The sequence below is a fragment of the Chiloscyllium plagiosum genome, chromosome 1 (assembly GCF_004010195.1).
Source record: "Chiloscyllium plagiosum isolate BGI_BamShark_2017 chromosome 1, ASM401019v2, whole genome shotgun sequence".
Lineage (NCBI taxonomy): Eukaryota > Metazoa > Chordata > Chondrichthyes > Orectolobiformes > Hemiscylliidae > Chiloscyllium > Chiloscyllium plagiosum.
Genome location: NC_057710.1, coordinates 114,847,066 through 114,863,382, shown reverse-complemented (window position 1 = coordinate 114,863,382; position 16,317 = coordinate 114,847,066). Strand labels below are relative to the sequence as shown.

Below are 16,317 nucleotides of genomic sequence, written 5' to 3'. Positions count from 1 at the left end.
TAGTTTGTTCTCTTAGTGCTCACTCACTTCTCACTTACTTGACATTCATAACATCTCTGCTTTACCTTGCCTTTCTGTGCATTGCAACATCTTTTAGAACTTACAACTTCATGGTACTTTGGTCTTCGAGAGTGTGGTGCTGGGAAAGAGTCTGATGAAGGGCTTTTGCCTGAAGTGTCAATTCTCCTGCTCCTCAGATGCTGCATGACCTGCTGTACTTTTCCAGGACCACACTCTCTACTCTAATCTCCAGTGTCTGCAGTCCTCACTTTCGCCTGGTACTTTGGTCTTGTCTTCCTTTTCAGTACTGACATATAGCCAGACAGCTTTTCATGTTTGCCAGCAGTGATCAGTCTAAGAGGTGGACAGACACCAATCTCCATCAATATTTGTTTGCAAGAAGGAGGTGGATATAGCTCTTGTGGCTAAAGGGATCAAAGGATATAATGGAAGGCTGGATTAGAATATTCAGCTTGTTGATCAACAATGATCATATTTAAATACAGAGCAGGCATGAGGGGTCAAATGGCCTACTCCTGCTCCTATCATCTGTGCTTCCCTGTTAATATCAGATGTACATGAGTGTGAAGGAATCACATAAATTTACAGTAGTTCTAACACATTTACAATCTCCTACTGTATTTACATGACATGACTTGTTCTGCATGCTTTGGAATAATGACCCAATGTCACATCCATGTTGAACCATCCCAGTGCTCTCCTTGCCAGAAACTCCATCTCCCACTGTATTGAGGACTATGTGAAACTGTCATTTGTGCGTGATGTCAATGCTGACGGCTCATATTATTAAGGACTTGTGTTATTTCTGATATTCCCCACACAGGTTCAGTAGAACCATCACCATTGGCTGCGGCCACAGCAATGGGACAAAGAAATTGTGAAGGAACAAATGCAGCAGCAAGTCTAAGACCAGCAGCTTCTGAGCAGCCTCCAATTGCCAGATTCATAGCTGGAACTCCCCTCAGAGAGTGGACGAGCTACAGGAAGCCTAGAGGATATCATCCTCAATGCTAATTCCTGCAGATAAGTGAGTTGCCGTGCTGTTGCTGTCCCGGGATGCCATCATAGATACTTGACAGCAGGACTTGTGTACTGAAGGGGTAAGTAGCCTTTCTATCGCACTGGCCATCAAAGTGACAGCGGCACTAATCATTTTATGGAACTGGCTGCTTCCAAGGACACATGTGGGATCTCTCAACCCACAAGGTATCAAGGCTGTTACTGATGCAATTTATGTCAGTTCCCACCACCTATCTTGTCTCCCTGTGATACGTTCCATGTTGACACCCAAGCGGCAGGCTTTGTGAATATGCATGTCTTCTTCCAGGTGTAGGATTCTGTTTACTGTACACGTCACGTTAGAACCCCACATCATCACGTAGGTGACTTCATCAGTTGAACAGGTTGCCATCTGGTCATTGCACAAGTCCTCTGTGATCAAAGTCAGCATCAAGTACCCTGGGAGCAGCCATTATACTTATAAGAGAAGTCTTACTTCCCAGCTTCATTTCAAGGGTCAGATGCCTTACAAGGATAGCTATTGGGAGACAAGTGCTACCATGGCTGATAAATACATGAGGCAACCCCTGACTCAGGCCATGTGTAAGTACAATGGAGCCTCTACTTCCACCAATGTAATTGAGGAGGAGACAGTAAGCTCCCTGAAATTTTGATGATTGAATCAGTTGGAGGTATAAGGACCTCCAGATTCTTGATGAAGGGCTTATGCCCGAAACCTAAAATTTCCTGCTCCTCGGATGCTGCCTGACCTGCTGTGCTTTTCCAGCACCACACTCTCGACTCTGATCTCCAGCATCTGCAGTTCTCACTTTCTCCCAGTATAAGGGCCTTGCCGTATTGTCCAGATAGAGTGTGTCACAGAATAGAAGTTTGCTGAGTTTTCTAAAGGTAGAGTCAGACCAACTAGCTGCTCTCTCATTAGAGAAAAAGGACTGGTGGTGCCTTAACTTGAGGGTCACCACACCTTAGGCAGTGGGAGCGACTGAGAAGGGAGAATCCTTCACGGTAACCTCAGCTAAGGCAAGAATTGAAGCCACTCAATTGGCATTGGAAACCAGCTGTCTGGCCAACTAAGCTCACCAACCCCAAGGTGTTTTGTAGAACTAGAGCAGATAATGAGGGGATAGGGTTGAGCTTAAGAGTTTGAGAACAGCAGGAGGCTACCGAGGAGGAAGCTGAGGACATTGAGCAGGAGGAACATCGCCATCAGCATGACACAGCAGTGCAATGCTGGACACAATAAACCAGACAGGACGTAACTGGTACTCACTTCCAACAGGTGTGAGTTGGGTTAAGCGGTCAGTCATTGACTGTAATTATGATGTTCATTGAAAAGCTTTCAGGCTGGTTTATTCCCAGAAGCAAATGCAGTTTTGTTTTGTTTGTTGCTTCTTCATTTTTCCTGTTGCTTAGTAAAAGTTAACATTAACAACTGGACAAAAGCTTTCTAACATGGGATGCTCCTGCATTGCAGCAATGACTATGTTATGCTGTACTTCTGACTGGATTCCAACATTGTATAGCACTAGGGGCGGCATGGTGACACAGTGGTTAGCACTGCTGCCTCATAGCGCCAGAGACCCGGGTTCAATTCCCGCCAATTGTCTGTGTGGAGTTTGCACATTCTCCCCGTGTCTGCATGGGGTTCCTCCGGGTGCTCCGGTTTCCTCCTACAGTTCAAAAATGTGCAGGTCAGGTGAATTGGCCAGGCTAAAATGCCCGTATTATTAGGTGAAGGGGTAAATGTAGGGGAATGGGTCTGGGTGGATTGCTCTTCGGAGGGATGGTGTGGACTTGTTGGGCCGAAGGGCCTGTTTCCATACTGTAAGCAATCTAATCTAAAGATAAGGAGCATCTGTAGCTCCATTCCTGCAGCTGCAGTTACAATAACAGTCAATGCAAAATCTGATGATGTAAAGAGGCAACATACTTATAGATGTGAGAATTCATTTCCAACAAAGTGTCACTCATACCATCCATGTACCATCTGAAGCTTTTCTTTCTTGTTTCTCTCTCAATATTCTCTGAAGATCTGTTTATGGCTGACACCACCTGACCTGGTATTAACTCTGGCACTGGTAGTGTAAATCCCAAAAGGTCCCAGTAGTGGTGGGTAATTCTGCCACTAGTGATCACATGATAATCCAAGTGTAGTGGCATTGAGGTGCAGTACATACATAATAAGGTCAGCAGTAGAGAATTCCTGGAGATAATTAGCTCAAGTTCATGGAGAGAAATACTCCATGAAACTCCCCAACATTTACACTTATCTGATTTTTGGTAATATTTAATCTAGATCATGAGATAAAACAAACTCCAGGAGGAGAGAGACAGGGTGTGCCACAAAGCAAAATACCTGCAATGGGATAGTGAATGACATAGACTGAACATGAGGAAGAGTGGAACAAAATATAAAGGGACATAATATCTGACCCTCAAAACAAAGCTGTACAATATATAATATGAAATCTTAAATGTAGAGGTTGTTGATCTAAAGTTTAGTTGAAATGGGTCTATCTTCATAAAACTAGAGAGCTGCTGATGCCCCTAAGGCATCTGGATATAACTCTTTAAATGGGGACACAGGAGATTCTATCAAAGCTTAAGGCATTCATGAATAGGTTTGGGGTGTGGGTGTGCAAATGAAGGGGTTATGGGCTACATGAAGTCAGTTCTGACTTCTGAAAAAGTGGACTTTAGGTTAGGCGAAATTTAGGAGTTTAGCAAGGAAATATTAAAGGAATTGAGCCGATTATAGTGACGGGATGAATAAGAATTTCAACAGAGGTTAAAAAAAAGTGCCTGAGTCATTATCAGCGGTGAGCAACGTTGCAAATATATAAGTAAGTGATATGTGTGATGGAAGGTTTACGGGATTTGAAGCTCAGGTCAGAATCAAATCGAACAAAAGCTGTGAATAGTTTGACACAGTAGAAAATTGTGACCAAGAGTGGATACAGTTACAAGGATGCACAGTCTGTTACAGTTTGTAGAGGATGGTTTAAAAAGTCATCAAAATTCAGTGGGAAGTACTTTAACTTATCCAAACAGAAGACTAATGCTTACCCTTTGTTTGCCACTCTCCATGGTCACCACAAGCTTCATTAAGATACCATCAATGAACTGTTGCTCTACTTTCATGCGGGCTTTTGAAAGTTTGTAGAAAAAGGGGACTTCTGAGGGTGTTGCAGCAGGAAACAGGAAGAAGAGGTCGATGGCCTAAATCTTCCTTTCTGTGTCCTGCTCTTCCTGGTCCCATGGAAGAACATTACAACTTACCTAGAGGCCTTCTTGAGCTTATTAATCCCCTTCTCATGGCATTCCCTCAATGGGAAAGATGCAGGTGATGTCTTGTTCAACTCAAAGTGAAAATCATGTCAAGAATCAATAGTGTCATAGATGATGATTAATATGTGACACGAAACCAAAATATTGCACATGCTAGAAGTCTGAAATAAAAGCAGAAAATGCTGGGAATACTTAGGAAATCAGGCATCCTCTATGTGGAGAAACAGAGTTAACATTTCACATCGATGAGTTCCCTTCTGAAGGGTCAGATGCTGCTTCACTTGCTGAGTATTTTGAACATTTTCTGTTATTAATATCTGAATTAGCACCATGCTGACTTTAAGCAGGCAGTAGGCAGCTTATCTCTCTATCCAGAATCATTGGTTGAAATGGTGGGAACTTTCCAGCAGTTACTAACATTTTAATAAGACTTTAATCACCACCCTTCTAATATTATCAAAGTGGGTAAGGTTAGTTTTACCGAGAAACATTGGACAAGCAGTCTAATATTAAAGAAACTACAACAAAGAGGGCTGGTGATGATTTCCAATTGTGTATCATTAATGTGCACTTCAAAAACATTTATAATGTCCCAGTATGGCAATAACATGCAGATAAATGAACTTCTGATTGACACAAGATACATTTAAGTTCTGTTTTGATGTCTTTATTAACTGCACTAATTGAAGATTACTTGATCAACCTACTGTTTACTTTAGACCATTGCATTTAAAGAAAAAAGTGAAATGATCCTTTACATGGAAATCTTTATTGATTGCGTGAAAGTTGCTCTCAGATTCAACTAATTATTCCAACAGACTAACTCTCAGATTTCCATTAAACACAGTTATTTTAAGGTGTTGAATATCCATATTGAGATTGGTATATTGCAAATGTAATTTAGCATTAATCCTAATTTGACCGGTTTTGTAAGAAAAGTATATTTCTACATAGCTGACTAAATAAAGAAATGTAAATACTGTACCCGATGTCCCTTTCTCTCCCTTTTCTCCTGGTCTGCCGTCTCTTCCATCTCTGCCTGGGAGGCCTATGCGTCCATGAGGTCCTGGGTTTCCATTTGCTCCAGGTGGCCCTGGTGGGCCAGGTAAACCAGGTACACTACATATTAACTTGGAAATATTACTGGTGTATCTTCGATCTCCCTTGAGTTTGCTCAGAAGAGCTTGGCCAGATATGCAGTAAAAAAAAGCTGCCAGGTAAAGTGAGGCAAACATCTTGAGATCTATAAAAAAATATGCACAGAATGCTTTAATACAGTTTGACAATGACACACTTTCACATAAATTGTTCAGACATGAAGTAGTGCTCACTGCTGCCTACTGGTGGCAACATTCAAGCATTTGATTCATTTATGAAGTAATTGCAAAGTGAAGATGGCATGGTGGCTCAGTGGTTAGCACTGCTGCCTTACAGGGACCTGGGTTTGATTCCAGCCTTGGGTGACTATCTTCTGGATGCTTTGGATTTCCCCCTGCAGTCCAAAGATGTACAGGTTAGGAGGATTGGGCATGGTAAGCTGCCTGTAGTGTCCAGGGATGAGGGTCTGTGTGGGATACCCTTTGGAGGGTTGGTGCAGACTCAGTGGGCTGAATGGCCTCTCTTTGCAGTGTACAGATTCTAGGATTCATTAGCATTCTAAAGAGAAAAGCTGAACTACCTTTTTCTAAGAAGGTTCTGATTGGTTGAGTTTCGCCTTTAATTTTAATCTCGTCAAAACACAGTCTTAATAAAAATTATTCTCCAAATTTCTGATCATAAAATCTTACCAAACAATGATGAAATTCACAAGTGTTTGACCTTTCATGTTAGCCCCATGGCTTGAAGTGGGAGTGATCGGAAACTATCAGTATTTGCTGTTGTCATTGTATTGAACTGACAGCTACTTCAGAAGTCTGTACGTGTACAGCATATAGTCTATTGGAAATCTAGGAGATGTTTTCAGTAATTTCTCCAGAAGTTGTGTTGCTGAAGTTCCTGGGGACTGGAATATCTAAGCAAACAATGAACTTTTAAAACGTTCCACTTTTATGCTGTTAGTTGTGTTACAAAAAAACCCTTGAGAATTAGCTTGTTGAATGACAAGTCTTTAACTTCAAATTTACCAGTTTCAAAGATACCTTGAATAATCTCAACCTTGATCTTGAAAAGTTTATTTTATGTTTGTCTTTACGTTTATGCCAATTTTTTCATTGCTGATAAATAACAATAAGTATCAACAATTAAATAACTTCCTGTTGCAGTTTGCACACTTTAATTTTAACCGTTTTCTTAATTCTATCATAATTATTTGCTTCACTGTCTGAAAATTTAAATAAAAACGATAATCAATATTTTTAACTACTTAGTTTGGTTCCTGCGAGAATACTTCAATGTCATTGGCTGCTCATTCTGCTTCAATAAAGTGTGGCGCTGGAAAAGCACAGCAGATCAGGCAGCATCCAAGGAGCAGGAGAGTCGAAGTTTCGAGCATTAGTCTTTCATTAGGACTGGGGACAGGGAAAAGGCTGAGAAATAAATAGAGGGAGGGGGATTGAGGCTGAGGGTAACGTAGGTGGGATGGCGATAGGTGGGTGCAGGTAGGTGGTGTTTGCGATAGATCAGTGGGAAGTGTGGAGCAGATAGATGGAAGGAAGATGGACAGGTAGGTCACGTCAACAGGGCAGTGCCAAATCGGAGGGTTGGATCTGGGATGAAGTGAGGGGAGGGGAGATTTGGAAACTGGTGAATTCAATGTTGAGGCCCTGAGGTTGTAGGCTCCAGTTTGCAGGTGGCCTTGTGTAGGCGGGGGAGGAGGCTCAGAATGGACATGTCATAGGCGGAGTTGGAGGGGGAGTTGAAACGGATGGCCACAGGAAGGTGGGGTTAGTTGGTGTGTATGGGCCAGAGATGTTCTCTGAACCGGTTTGCAAGTTATTGCTTGGTCTGTCTGATGTAGAGGAGACCACATCGAGAACAACGGATGCAGTAAATGCGGTTCAAGGATATGCAAGTAAATCTCTGCCGGATTTGGAATGATCCTTTGGGGCCTTGGACGGAGATGAGGGGCAACTGTGGGCCCAGGTTTTGTGCCTCTTACAGTGGCAGGGGAAGGTGCCGGGTGTGGATGGGGGTAGGTGGGGAGTGTGGACCTAACAAGGGAGTCACAGAGGGAATGGTCCCTACGGAATGCAGATAGCGGTGGAGAGGGAAAAATATTTTTGGTAGTGGGTTCTGACTGTAGAAGGTGAAAATAGCAGAGGATGATCTGCTGGATTTTGAGGACCAGGGGATTCTCTCCTTGTTGGGGTTGGGGGAAGGTGGTTTGAGGGCAGACGTGTGGGAAATGGGAGGAGATGTATTTGAGGGCATTGTGATCACGGGAGAGGGCAAATTATAGTCCTTGAAGTAGGAGGATATCTGGGATGTCCTGGATTGAAATTGTTCATCCTGGGAGCAGATACGGCAATGGTGGAGGAATTGGAACTAAGGGATCACATTTTTATGGGTGCAGTGCGAGGACTGCTGATACCATTGCTGATGGATACTTTGAGATCCTAAGTATGTATGTTAGCTCGCTGAGCTCGAAGGTTTGTTTTCACACGTTTCGTCACCATACTAGGCAACATCATCAGTGAGAGTCTCTGGTGAAGCGCTGGTGTTATGTCCCACCTTATATCAGAGGTGTGCACATGTACCACAGACAGCATTTCAGAAGAAAACTGGTTGTGTTAATACATTGGTCAGCAAAGAGTCAATATTTTGGACTGTTATCTTTATGTGTTATATCTTCTCCTTGTGCTCATATTTTGTACATAATGTTTCTAATTAGCATGTGATTAACCAACCTCTGAACTTCTGATTGATTCCAGATGTGGTCAAATGTGGCCTGTAATTACTTACAGATTTTATAAAAGGAGATTGACATGAAGAATTAATCTACCACATCTGCCATTCCCTGGTCTACCAGGATATGTTCATTGATTTGAACCCTTTCTATCGAACTATGACCTTGAATTCAGGTCTAATTATGAAACAAGATTTAGCAGAATCTTCCCTGCCCTGTTGAGGCAATTTTGGAAACTTTGTCCAAGGCACGTCAATTCCACTCTCACTTCCAGATTTTCCCAGAAGCAGACTCCCTGTTCTCATTTGTGATAGGCATTTGATCAGGTTATATAAAATGGACAATTAGAATGTAATTGCACACAGCAATCTTATAGGAAATGCGTTGACCCCACTCTCCAATAGAAATTCAACAATACCATGGTGAAATCCCAAGACAGAAGGTCAGAAGGAGTGCAGAGGCTGCTGGCCTTGCTGCTATCATGGAGCCCCACAGCTGAAATCAGCACAGCTGCGCTCTGAGGAAAACTTGCAAAGGAATTTACTGATACCTACGACAACTCTGGGCTGGTGTGTAAGCTCATGGCTCTGAAGTAGTTAATACTCATAATACATTAACATTATCCATTTTAGTAATGTCACACAGTGCATGGTGGAGGTCAGGAGTCTTACTGTCAGTTTTTGAAGAGATTAAATGATTGTTTAGACCCCACAAGTCCTCGTAGTGAAGCTCAGCTAAATGTGGTTGTTAGCATGCAATAAAACTTCCTAACTAAGGGGAGTACATCTTCTGTAGATAATTTACAGCAATGCATCCATCAATCACTAGATCGAACTATGACAAAGCAAAGCCAAATGAGGATTGGCAGCAAAATATCTCAAACTGCCCTTTCCCACTACCACAGACTGGTAGAGGAAGCAAAAACCAGGAGGTTGCAGCAGAGGTCATTTGGGAAATATCACATGTGCCTTCCTTCTTTACCAGCCTCAACAATGCCTCCATCTGCCTCAGGAGTGACCACCTCTACACTGAGTTTAGTAGCTGGAGGACTGGCCAATCCTGTTGGCCCCTCCCATTGGGCGTTCTACTTCCATATTCCACGATTCTCTGAGAGGGAAGGGCACATCGTGGGGTTAGGTCCTCTAAACAACCTGACGATTGAAATTTTTTAAGATGGAGGATATTTCATCAAATTGTTTTGAAATCTTTTTAACAACAACTATATCACGTGGCTTGGTCTTGGCAAACTATGAAATAAAACTCTGTGCAAATTGGGTTTGGAAAGTGCCCTGGGGTAGAATGTAAGGATGGGGGGAAGAGGAAGATGTGGGTATTCTGACACATCATAAACTTAAATATTTTAGTTTTAATACTTTGCAAACTTAGAAATTCCTCCCCACCCTCAACCATTTATAATTTATCAATTGGAGAATACTGTATCCACATGCTGTTCTTTGTCAATGGCACTTTGCAATAACTGGGATCAAACTGGTCACAGTATCAACACAGACGTCATTAATTCCAGCAGCATTGTATTCCTCTTAATACAGAAGGAAATACGCAATCTCATCAAAAGGATTCAAATAGAGAATTGGTTCAGAGGCCCCTCAGAATTAATTGAAAATTGAGATTGGTCAAATCCCTGCAAGTATTTCAACTTTGTACTGCCATGAGGCACTATCGCCTACTGAAGTACAAAGTGATTATTCTGGAGCTAATGGGGATTGATTTCCTGACCATCAATCCTGCCCAGTTTAACATTTGGCACACTTCAGTAATTCAAGACACTTTCTGCTGACATTATGAGGTTAAATATTTAACTGTCATACGTTAACGAACAGTAGAAAGGAAATGGATGATGAACTGTGAAAACAAGTTAAAGACACATATTAACCATGCAATTATAATTGCTGAAATTTTTAGCCATGTGAAAAATATTGGAGAAAAGCAATATGTTCAGTCTGTTCTGGACTATTTACTAAGTCAATGCGCTATCACTCAAATTTTAAAAATAAATAAAAATCACACAACACCAAGTTATAGTCCAACAGGTTTATGTGGAAGCACTAGCTTTTGAAGTGCTGCTCCTTCATCAGGTGGTTGTGGAGTATAAGATCGTAAGACACAGAATTTATAGCAAAGGTTTACAGTGTGATGTAACTGAAATTATATATTGAAAAAGACCTGGATTGTTTGTTCAGTCTGTCATCTTTTCAAATGAACTTGCTGGTTTCAGTTCTTTCATATGTAAATCTCAGAACATTTAAAAGTTACATTCTCAAGTGAACTTTAATAATTGATATCATGTTGGCCCAGATAATGCACTTAAAATGTGAGCTATCCTGTGTGAGACTGTCTGTGCCACAATGGTCAGACTGATTCTAATCTAAAAAAACAGATTTACAGAATCCTTCATGGATTCATGCAGTTCTTGAGCAAAGTAAAATGTAATTCTGCAAGTACAAATTCACCTCACAAACTTACATTTGTATGTGTGCATTGAGTGTGTGTATGGGGGGGGGCGAGCGCTTTATGAGTGTCTGTTAGAGAGTGTGTGAATGTGTGTGAATGTGACTGTAAGGGGGTGTAAGTCTGTGAGAGGGTGCATGAGTGAGTGTAGGACTGTATGTGAGAGTGTATGAGAAAGGGTCTGCGTGAGTGTATGGGTCTGTAGGAGAGTGTGTATGTGTATAGGAGTTCTGTGTATCTCTGTGTGTATGTGTGTGTGTAGGAGAGTGTGTGTGTGTGTGTGTAGGAGTGCGTGTTTGTAATTGGCGAGACTGAGTAGAGGCTATGGCAACTGATGAATGGACACTGCACAAAAATCAACAGACAGGAGTATTCCCTCCCAGTCAGAGAACACTTCTGCGGTCCAGGACATTTGACCTCGGACCTTCAGGTGACCATCCTCCAAGACGGACTTTGGGACAGGCAACAACAAAAAGTGGCCGAGCAGAGGCTGATAGCCAAGTTCGGTACCCATGGTGATGGCCTCAACCGGGACCTTGGGTTCATGTCACATTACAGGTGACCCCATTGCACTATATACACACACAAACACACATACACAGATGCGCACACACACACACACAAATACAGATACACAGACACTCCTACAGACACACACACATTCCTACAGACACACACACTCTTCTGCAGGCCCATACACTCACGCAGACCCTCTCTCATATGCTCACACATTCACTCCCACATGCACCCTCTCACTGCCGTACACCCCTTTACACTCACACACTCTCTCACCAACACTTATAATACCCGCACACCTCCCCGCCCACACACACACATACACACCCACAAGCACACAAACACATATAAGTTTGTGGGGTGAATTTGTACTTGCAGAATTACATTTTATTTTGCTCAAAAACTGCATGAATCCATGTAAGATTCTGTAAGTCAATTTTTTAGATTAGAATCAGTCTGACCATTGTGGCACATATAGTCTACACAGGGCGGCTCACATCTTAAATGCAGTATCTGGGCCGAAATGGCACCAAATGTTAAAGTTCACTTGAGAATGTAAGTTTTAAATGTTCTGAGATTTACATATGAAACAACTGAAACCAACATGCTCATTCTAAAAGATGACAGACTTAACAAACAATTCAGGTCTTTTTCAATATATAATTTCAGTTACATCACACTGTAAGCTTTTGCTATATATTCTGTGTCTTACAATCTTATAGTCCACAACTACCTGGCAAAGGAGCAGCTCTCCGAAAGCTAGTGCTTCCAAATAAACCTGTTTCACCAAAACCTGGTGTGTAATTTTTAACTTAGTACACCCCAGTCCAACACTGGTGTCTCCAAATCAAAAAAAGAATTGATTTTATTCTGGAAAATGGGCAATTTATACAGGAAATCTATAAATAAGAAGCCATGCAGGATATAATTAGGTTCAGCACTGGGTTGGAAACTGAACAAAAAAGATATTAAGTGCAAAGGTACTTGATAGGAATAGTCAAAAAATCATTGCACAATGAAAAGGAAAGTTGCCTGGATCAAATGGAAAGAAATATCAAGAAATAGAGCTGTAATTAGCAGCAGAAAATACTTGAAGAGTATATTTTGATTCCTTTCCTTTGCTGTGGATCCATGGATAAACAGAAGAAATAGGTCAAATTTGAAACAATAAACACACATTTAATATTTGTAGGCCCAAGTAAAAGGTATTTTTCAGAACAAATATTAATCCCAAATATATAGTTCCACCAAAATAAAGTTTAGAAAAATTAAGACAGTGTGTGCGAGATAATTGAGAAAAACATACAAGTAAATGAAAAGACATTTTAGAAGTGGACAATTGTGAGGTTCATGGGAGAATTACTCACAAGAGACATACTTATGATTAAATGAGGAAGGATGAGGATAAACATTATGGTTGTGATCAATGGAATTTGGCTTGGTGGTTTTTGTGGAGGAAAACATCAGCACAAATCTATTGGGTCGGTTTTTCTGCTGTGCTATGATTCTGGAAAAAGCTGACATAGTGAGTCTACAAGAAATGCAAACTACTATGTTTGCTGGAAATCTGAAACAAGCACAGAGAATGGTGGAGAAACTGAGCAGGTTCAGCAGCATCTGAAGAGAGAGAAAGCAGAGCCAATGTTTCGACTCTGATTAATTGTTTCTCCCTTCACGGATGCTGCCAGACCTGCAGAGTTTCTCCAGCATTGTTTGTTTCAGTGAATCTACATCTGCCTGTTGCTCCTTAAGTTAGGTAAGAGTCGATACTCTAGATGCGTCTTTTCTTTCTTCTTTATTCTTTCATGGAATGTGAAACATCACTGGCAAGGCCACCGTTTGTTCCCCATCTTTAATTGGTTGAGTGGCTTGGTACCAGAGGGCAGTCAAAAGTCAACAACAAAGCTGTGGGTTGGGAGTCACCTGGGATGGGACAGATGGGTTATTATGACAATTAATAATATGTTACCATGGTTACCATGACTGAGACTAGCTTCTAATTCCAAATTTATTAATTCAGCTTTAAGGTCCACCAGCTGGATATTTCCATTGACTTCCATTTTGCTAAGGCTCTTGCTACCACAGTAGACAGCCTAGTGGTCACATGATGAAGTTTATATCACAAGTGGACAAGCTAAGAAGCTGGAGACAGGTACAGCTGAGGAAAATCTTTATCAGAGAGTGTAGGATACTGCAAGCTCTGCTCAGCTGGATATAAGAGCTGAATCTCAGTGGTTATCAATAATGAGAACTATTCTGAAGCAGTAGTTGAAAGTGTCTCAGGGTTATTACAACCTTTCCAGAGGCTCTGTGCACACTTGAAGAGTGATTTCAGCCATCTGTCTCCAGCAATGTGCTGTGAAGTTTCGATCTTTGTGATAACGTTCAAATCCATGGAAAGAGTGGTCACCTACACTGAGCATCAAATGAGCAATCAAGCAAGTGCAAACTTGCCCAGGCCATAAAGACTAGACCTTAAGTCTACACTTTAAACAGGATGAAGTCAGACTGATGATTCAGTGCCTGACTCAACCCAGCAAAGTGCTGTAGCATTTGGCTGGCAGGGCACAATGAGTGGGCTATCAGATGGAGAAAGATGTTATGGAAGTAGAGATTCTTATGGAAGTAGAAGCACTTTCACTTCTCATCCATTCCTCAGTACACCACATGTTGCCTCCTGTCCTGATACCCACTCTACAGGTGCAAGTGGACCAATCATTGGCAGGATCCTCATGGGCTCCAAAACCTCATCAACCAAGTGCATCTGAGCAGTCCCATGCAAATGTGAGCAGGCTGATTCTGGTGAAGCCAAAGGATAGCACCATGTGGTGGTTGAAAAAGGACAGGAGTGGAATTTTATGATTACATAAGGGTTTGCACATAAGTCTTTAACAAAGTATCACTGTGTTATGTTTCTGGTAAGATATTTTGTACCACGAAGGTTATCTAATAGTTCTATTTTCCTGTAATTCCTATTTATCATTGCTGCCTTACAGTGGCCTTATACCCTTGTGAAAAGCCACAACGTCAGGGTTAAAGAGGAGAATGTGCAACTGGGAAAGAGATGAACTGTTGATTTTGAGACTGCTTTGTGTTGAGGTTTGGGGGCTTGCCAAGTGGGCTAAGAATATGTGTGACACCTGGTTGTACTGCCACACATTCTCGATTGGGAATACCTGGTTTATACATTAACTACTTTGTGTAAATGCTGGTACCCGAACCACATCACAGTCCTCCCCTTCTCGCTCCTCTAATTGTTGCTCCTTCTCAGCTTCCTCCTACAAAGCATTCAGCACCTTCTTCCTCTTGAAGTTACAGCCCTTTTTGTAGCTCAATATCGCATATGACGCATGAGACCACTTTCACCCTGAACACCCTGACTGATACAAACTAAAGTGTAGCTCCCCAGATCAGTGTCAGCTCCTAAGTGCACCTTTGGAACAGTGTTTCCTTCCTCTATCATAGTTCTGATGATCAGCAGTCTTTCCTCGGCATCACTGTATCAGCTCCTTACTAGTGCCATCAGTCATGTTTCAGAGTGTAGCCCTCGTCTACAAGAAATTATTTGCTAATTCTGGGGTGTGAATATCACAGGGAGGTTTGCCCCACACAGAATAGAATCAATGTGGGATCTCCCCGGGAATCTTGCAGAGATAATGATGTTGAACCTTGTGTAGTTGTAGATGAGCTGAACATTAGTGAAGTGGAAGCCATTTTGGTTGATGAAGTCACCAAAGGTGATCTGGAGTGTCTGGATTGCCACAAACAGGATTAATTTACATTTTTACCCTGTGTTTTGAAACATTTAAATGTACGCCGTCTGTAAAGAGTTTATTCTATTTTATTATCATTTCTGTTGCATAATAACCTTTCGTTTTAATATTAAAACAACCTCTGCAACATTGAAGGCTTATGTTCCATTGATATCCTGACACCACCTCATTAAACCAAAAAAAAGACAAATATGATTTACCAAGCCTGATTTCAGTCTAGGATCTGACTTGCCAGTAATAACATCAGCTGGACCATAACATAAGGTATGCCTGTTTAAAAGTCTGGTTTTAGCTTACCATTTCAGGCCTAGTTGATGTCCAAAGATGTGCAGTTTAGACGGATTGGCCATGGGGTCCAGGGATGTGCAGGTTAGGAGCATTAGCTATGGGAAATGCAGGGTCACAGGGATAGGGTAAGAGGGCAAGACTGGCCAGGATGCTCTTCGGAGGGTCAGTGTAAACTCGAGGGCCAAATGGCCTGTTTCCACATTATAGGGATTCTATGGTTTTATGATTCCCATAGTCTAATGTGAATTTGCCTAAAGGTGGTAAAACAGTCTTCTATTGGTTTGGCAATCGAATGCTAGTTTTAAGTAACTTTCATGGAGCAGTACATGTAGCCAATTTTTTTTTATATAGGACCATGAGTGTCATTGCCTGGGCCCATTCCTAATTGATTCAAGTGGCTTGCTGGGACCATTTCAAGGAAACCACTCACAGGCCAAAGCAGATAAAGTTGTCAAGTTTCCTTCCCTAAAAAGGCATTAACAAATAAACCTAGTGAGTTTTTAAGACAATCAACCATAGTTATCTGGTCTTCATTCGGCGAGACTTAAATTTCAGAATTTTATTGAATTCAAATTTCATCATCTGCCATGTCCAATGGTATTACCCTGGGTTTCTGGTCTATTAGTCCTATCATGCTACTATTACACCACTACCTCCCCTACCTTTCACTGCTGTTACAGTGTGGGTCTTTCAGTATGGGTGACTGAGTTTACACATTCACAGTTAGATCCTTAATAATCCCCTGAGCAGCTGTTCTTGGTTTGTGCTTCCACTCCCTTACCAGAATGACATGTAGCTCAATGCTGGAGCTCATGGCTCTACCTTGGCCACTTCAGAGGCTGTTTAGCACCTAAATTATCTCAAAAAATCACCCCCTTTGAGGCTGAATAGCACCTGCGGAATGTATAACATACAATTTTTGTGACACACTCTGTTCATGACCTGTCATGAACTGTCAAAGGAATTTTAAGTGCAAAGATAGCTGACATTTATTTTCACCTAATTTACAGTATTGTTCTGTCTTCAGCAGCGGTCATATACATTTATCTTTAAAACTTGTAAGGACTGTGTCTTTTTACTTTGCCATTTAAAACAAAA

The 16,317-nt window shown here is 41.6% G+C and overlaps 1 protein-coding gene across 4 annotated transcripts in view; it reads right to left on the bottom strand.

Moving 5' to 3' along the window:
• LOC122551941 (complement C1q tumor necrosis factor-related protein 7) overlaps positions 1-16,317 on the bottom strand; it is a 50,707-nt gene that overhangs the window by 18,313 nt on the left and 16,077 nt on the right. For all 4 annotated transcript variants that reach the window (XM_043694514.1, XM_043694535.1, XM_043694521.1 and 1 more), the window contains one exon: positions 5,315-5,572. In XM_043694514.1, the coding sequence (XP_043550449.1) occupies positions 5,315-5,564 (250 nt within the window). In that variant the 5' untranslated portion in view covers positions 5,565-5,572. The remainder of the gene's footprint in view (positions 1-5,314; positions 5,573-16,317) is intronic.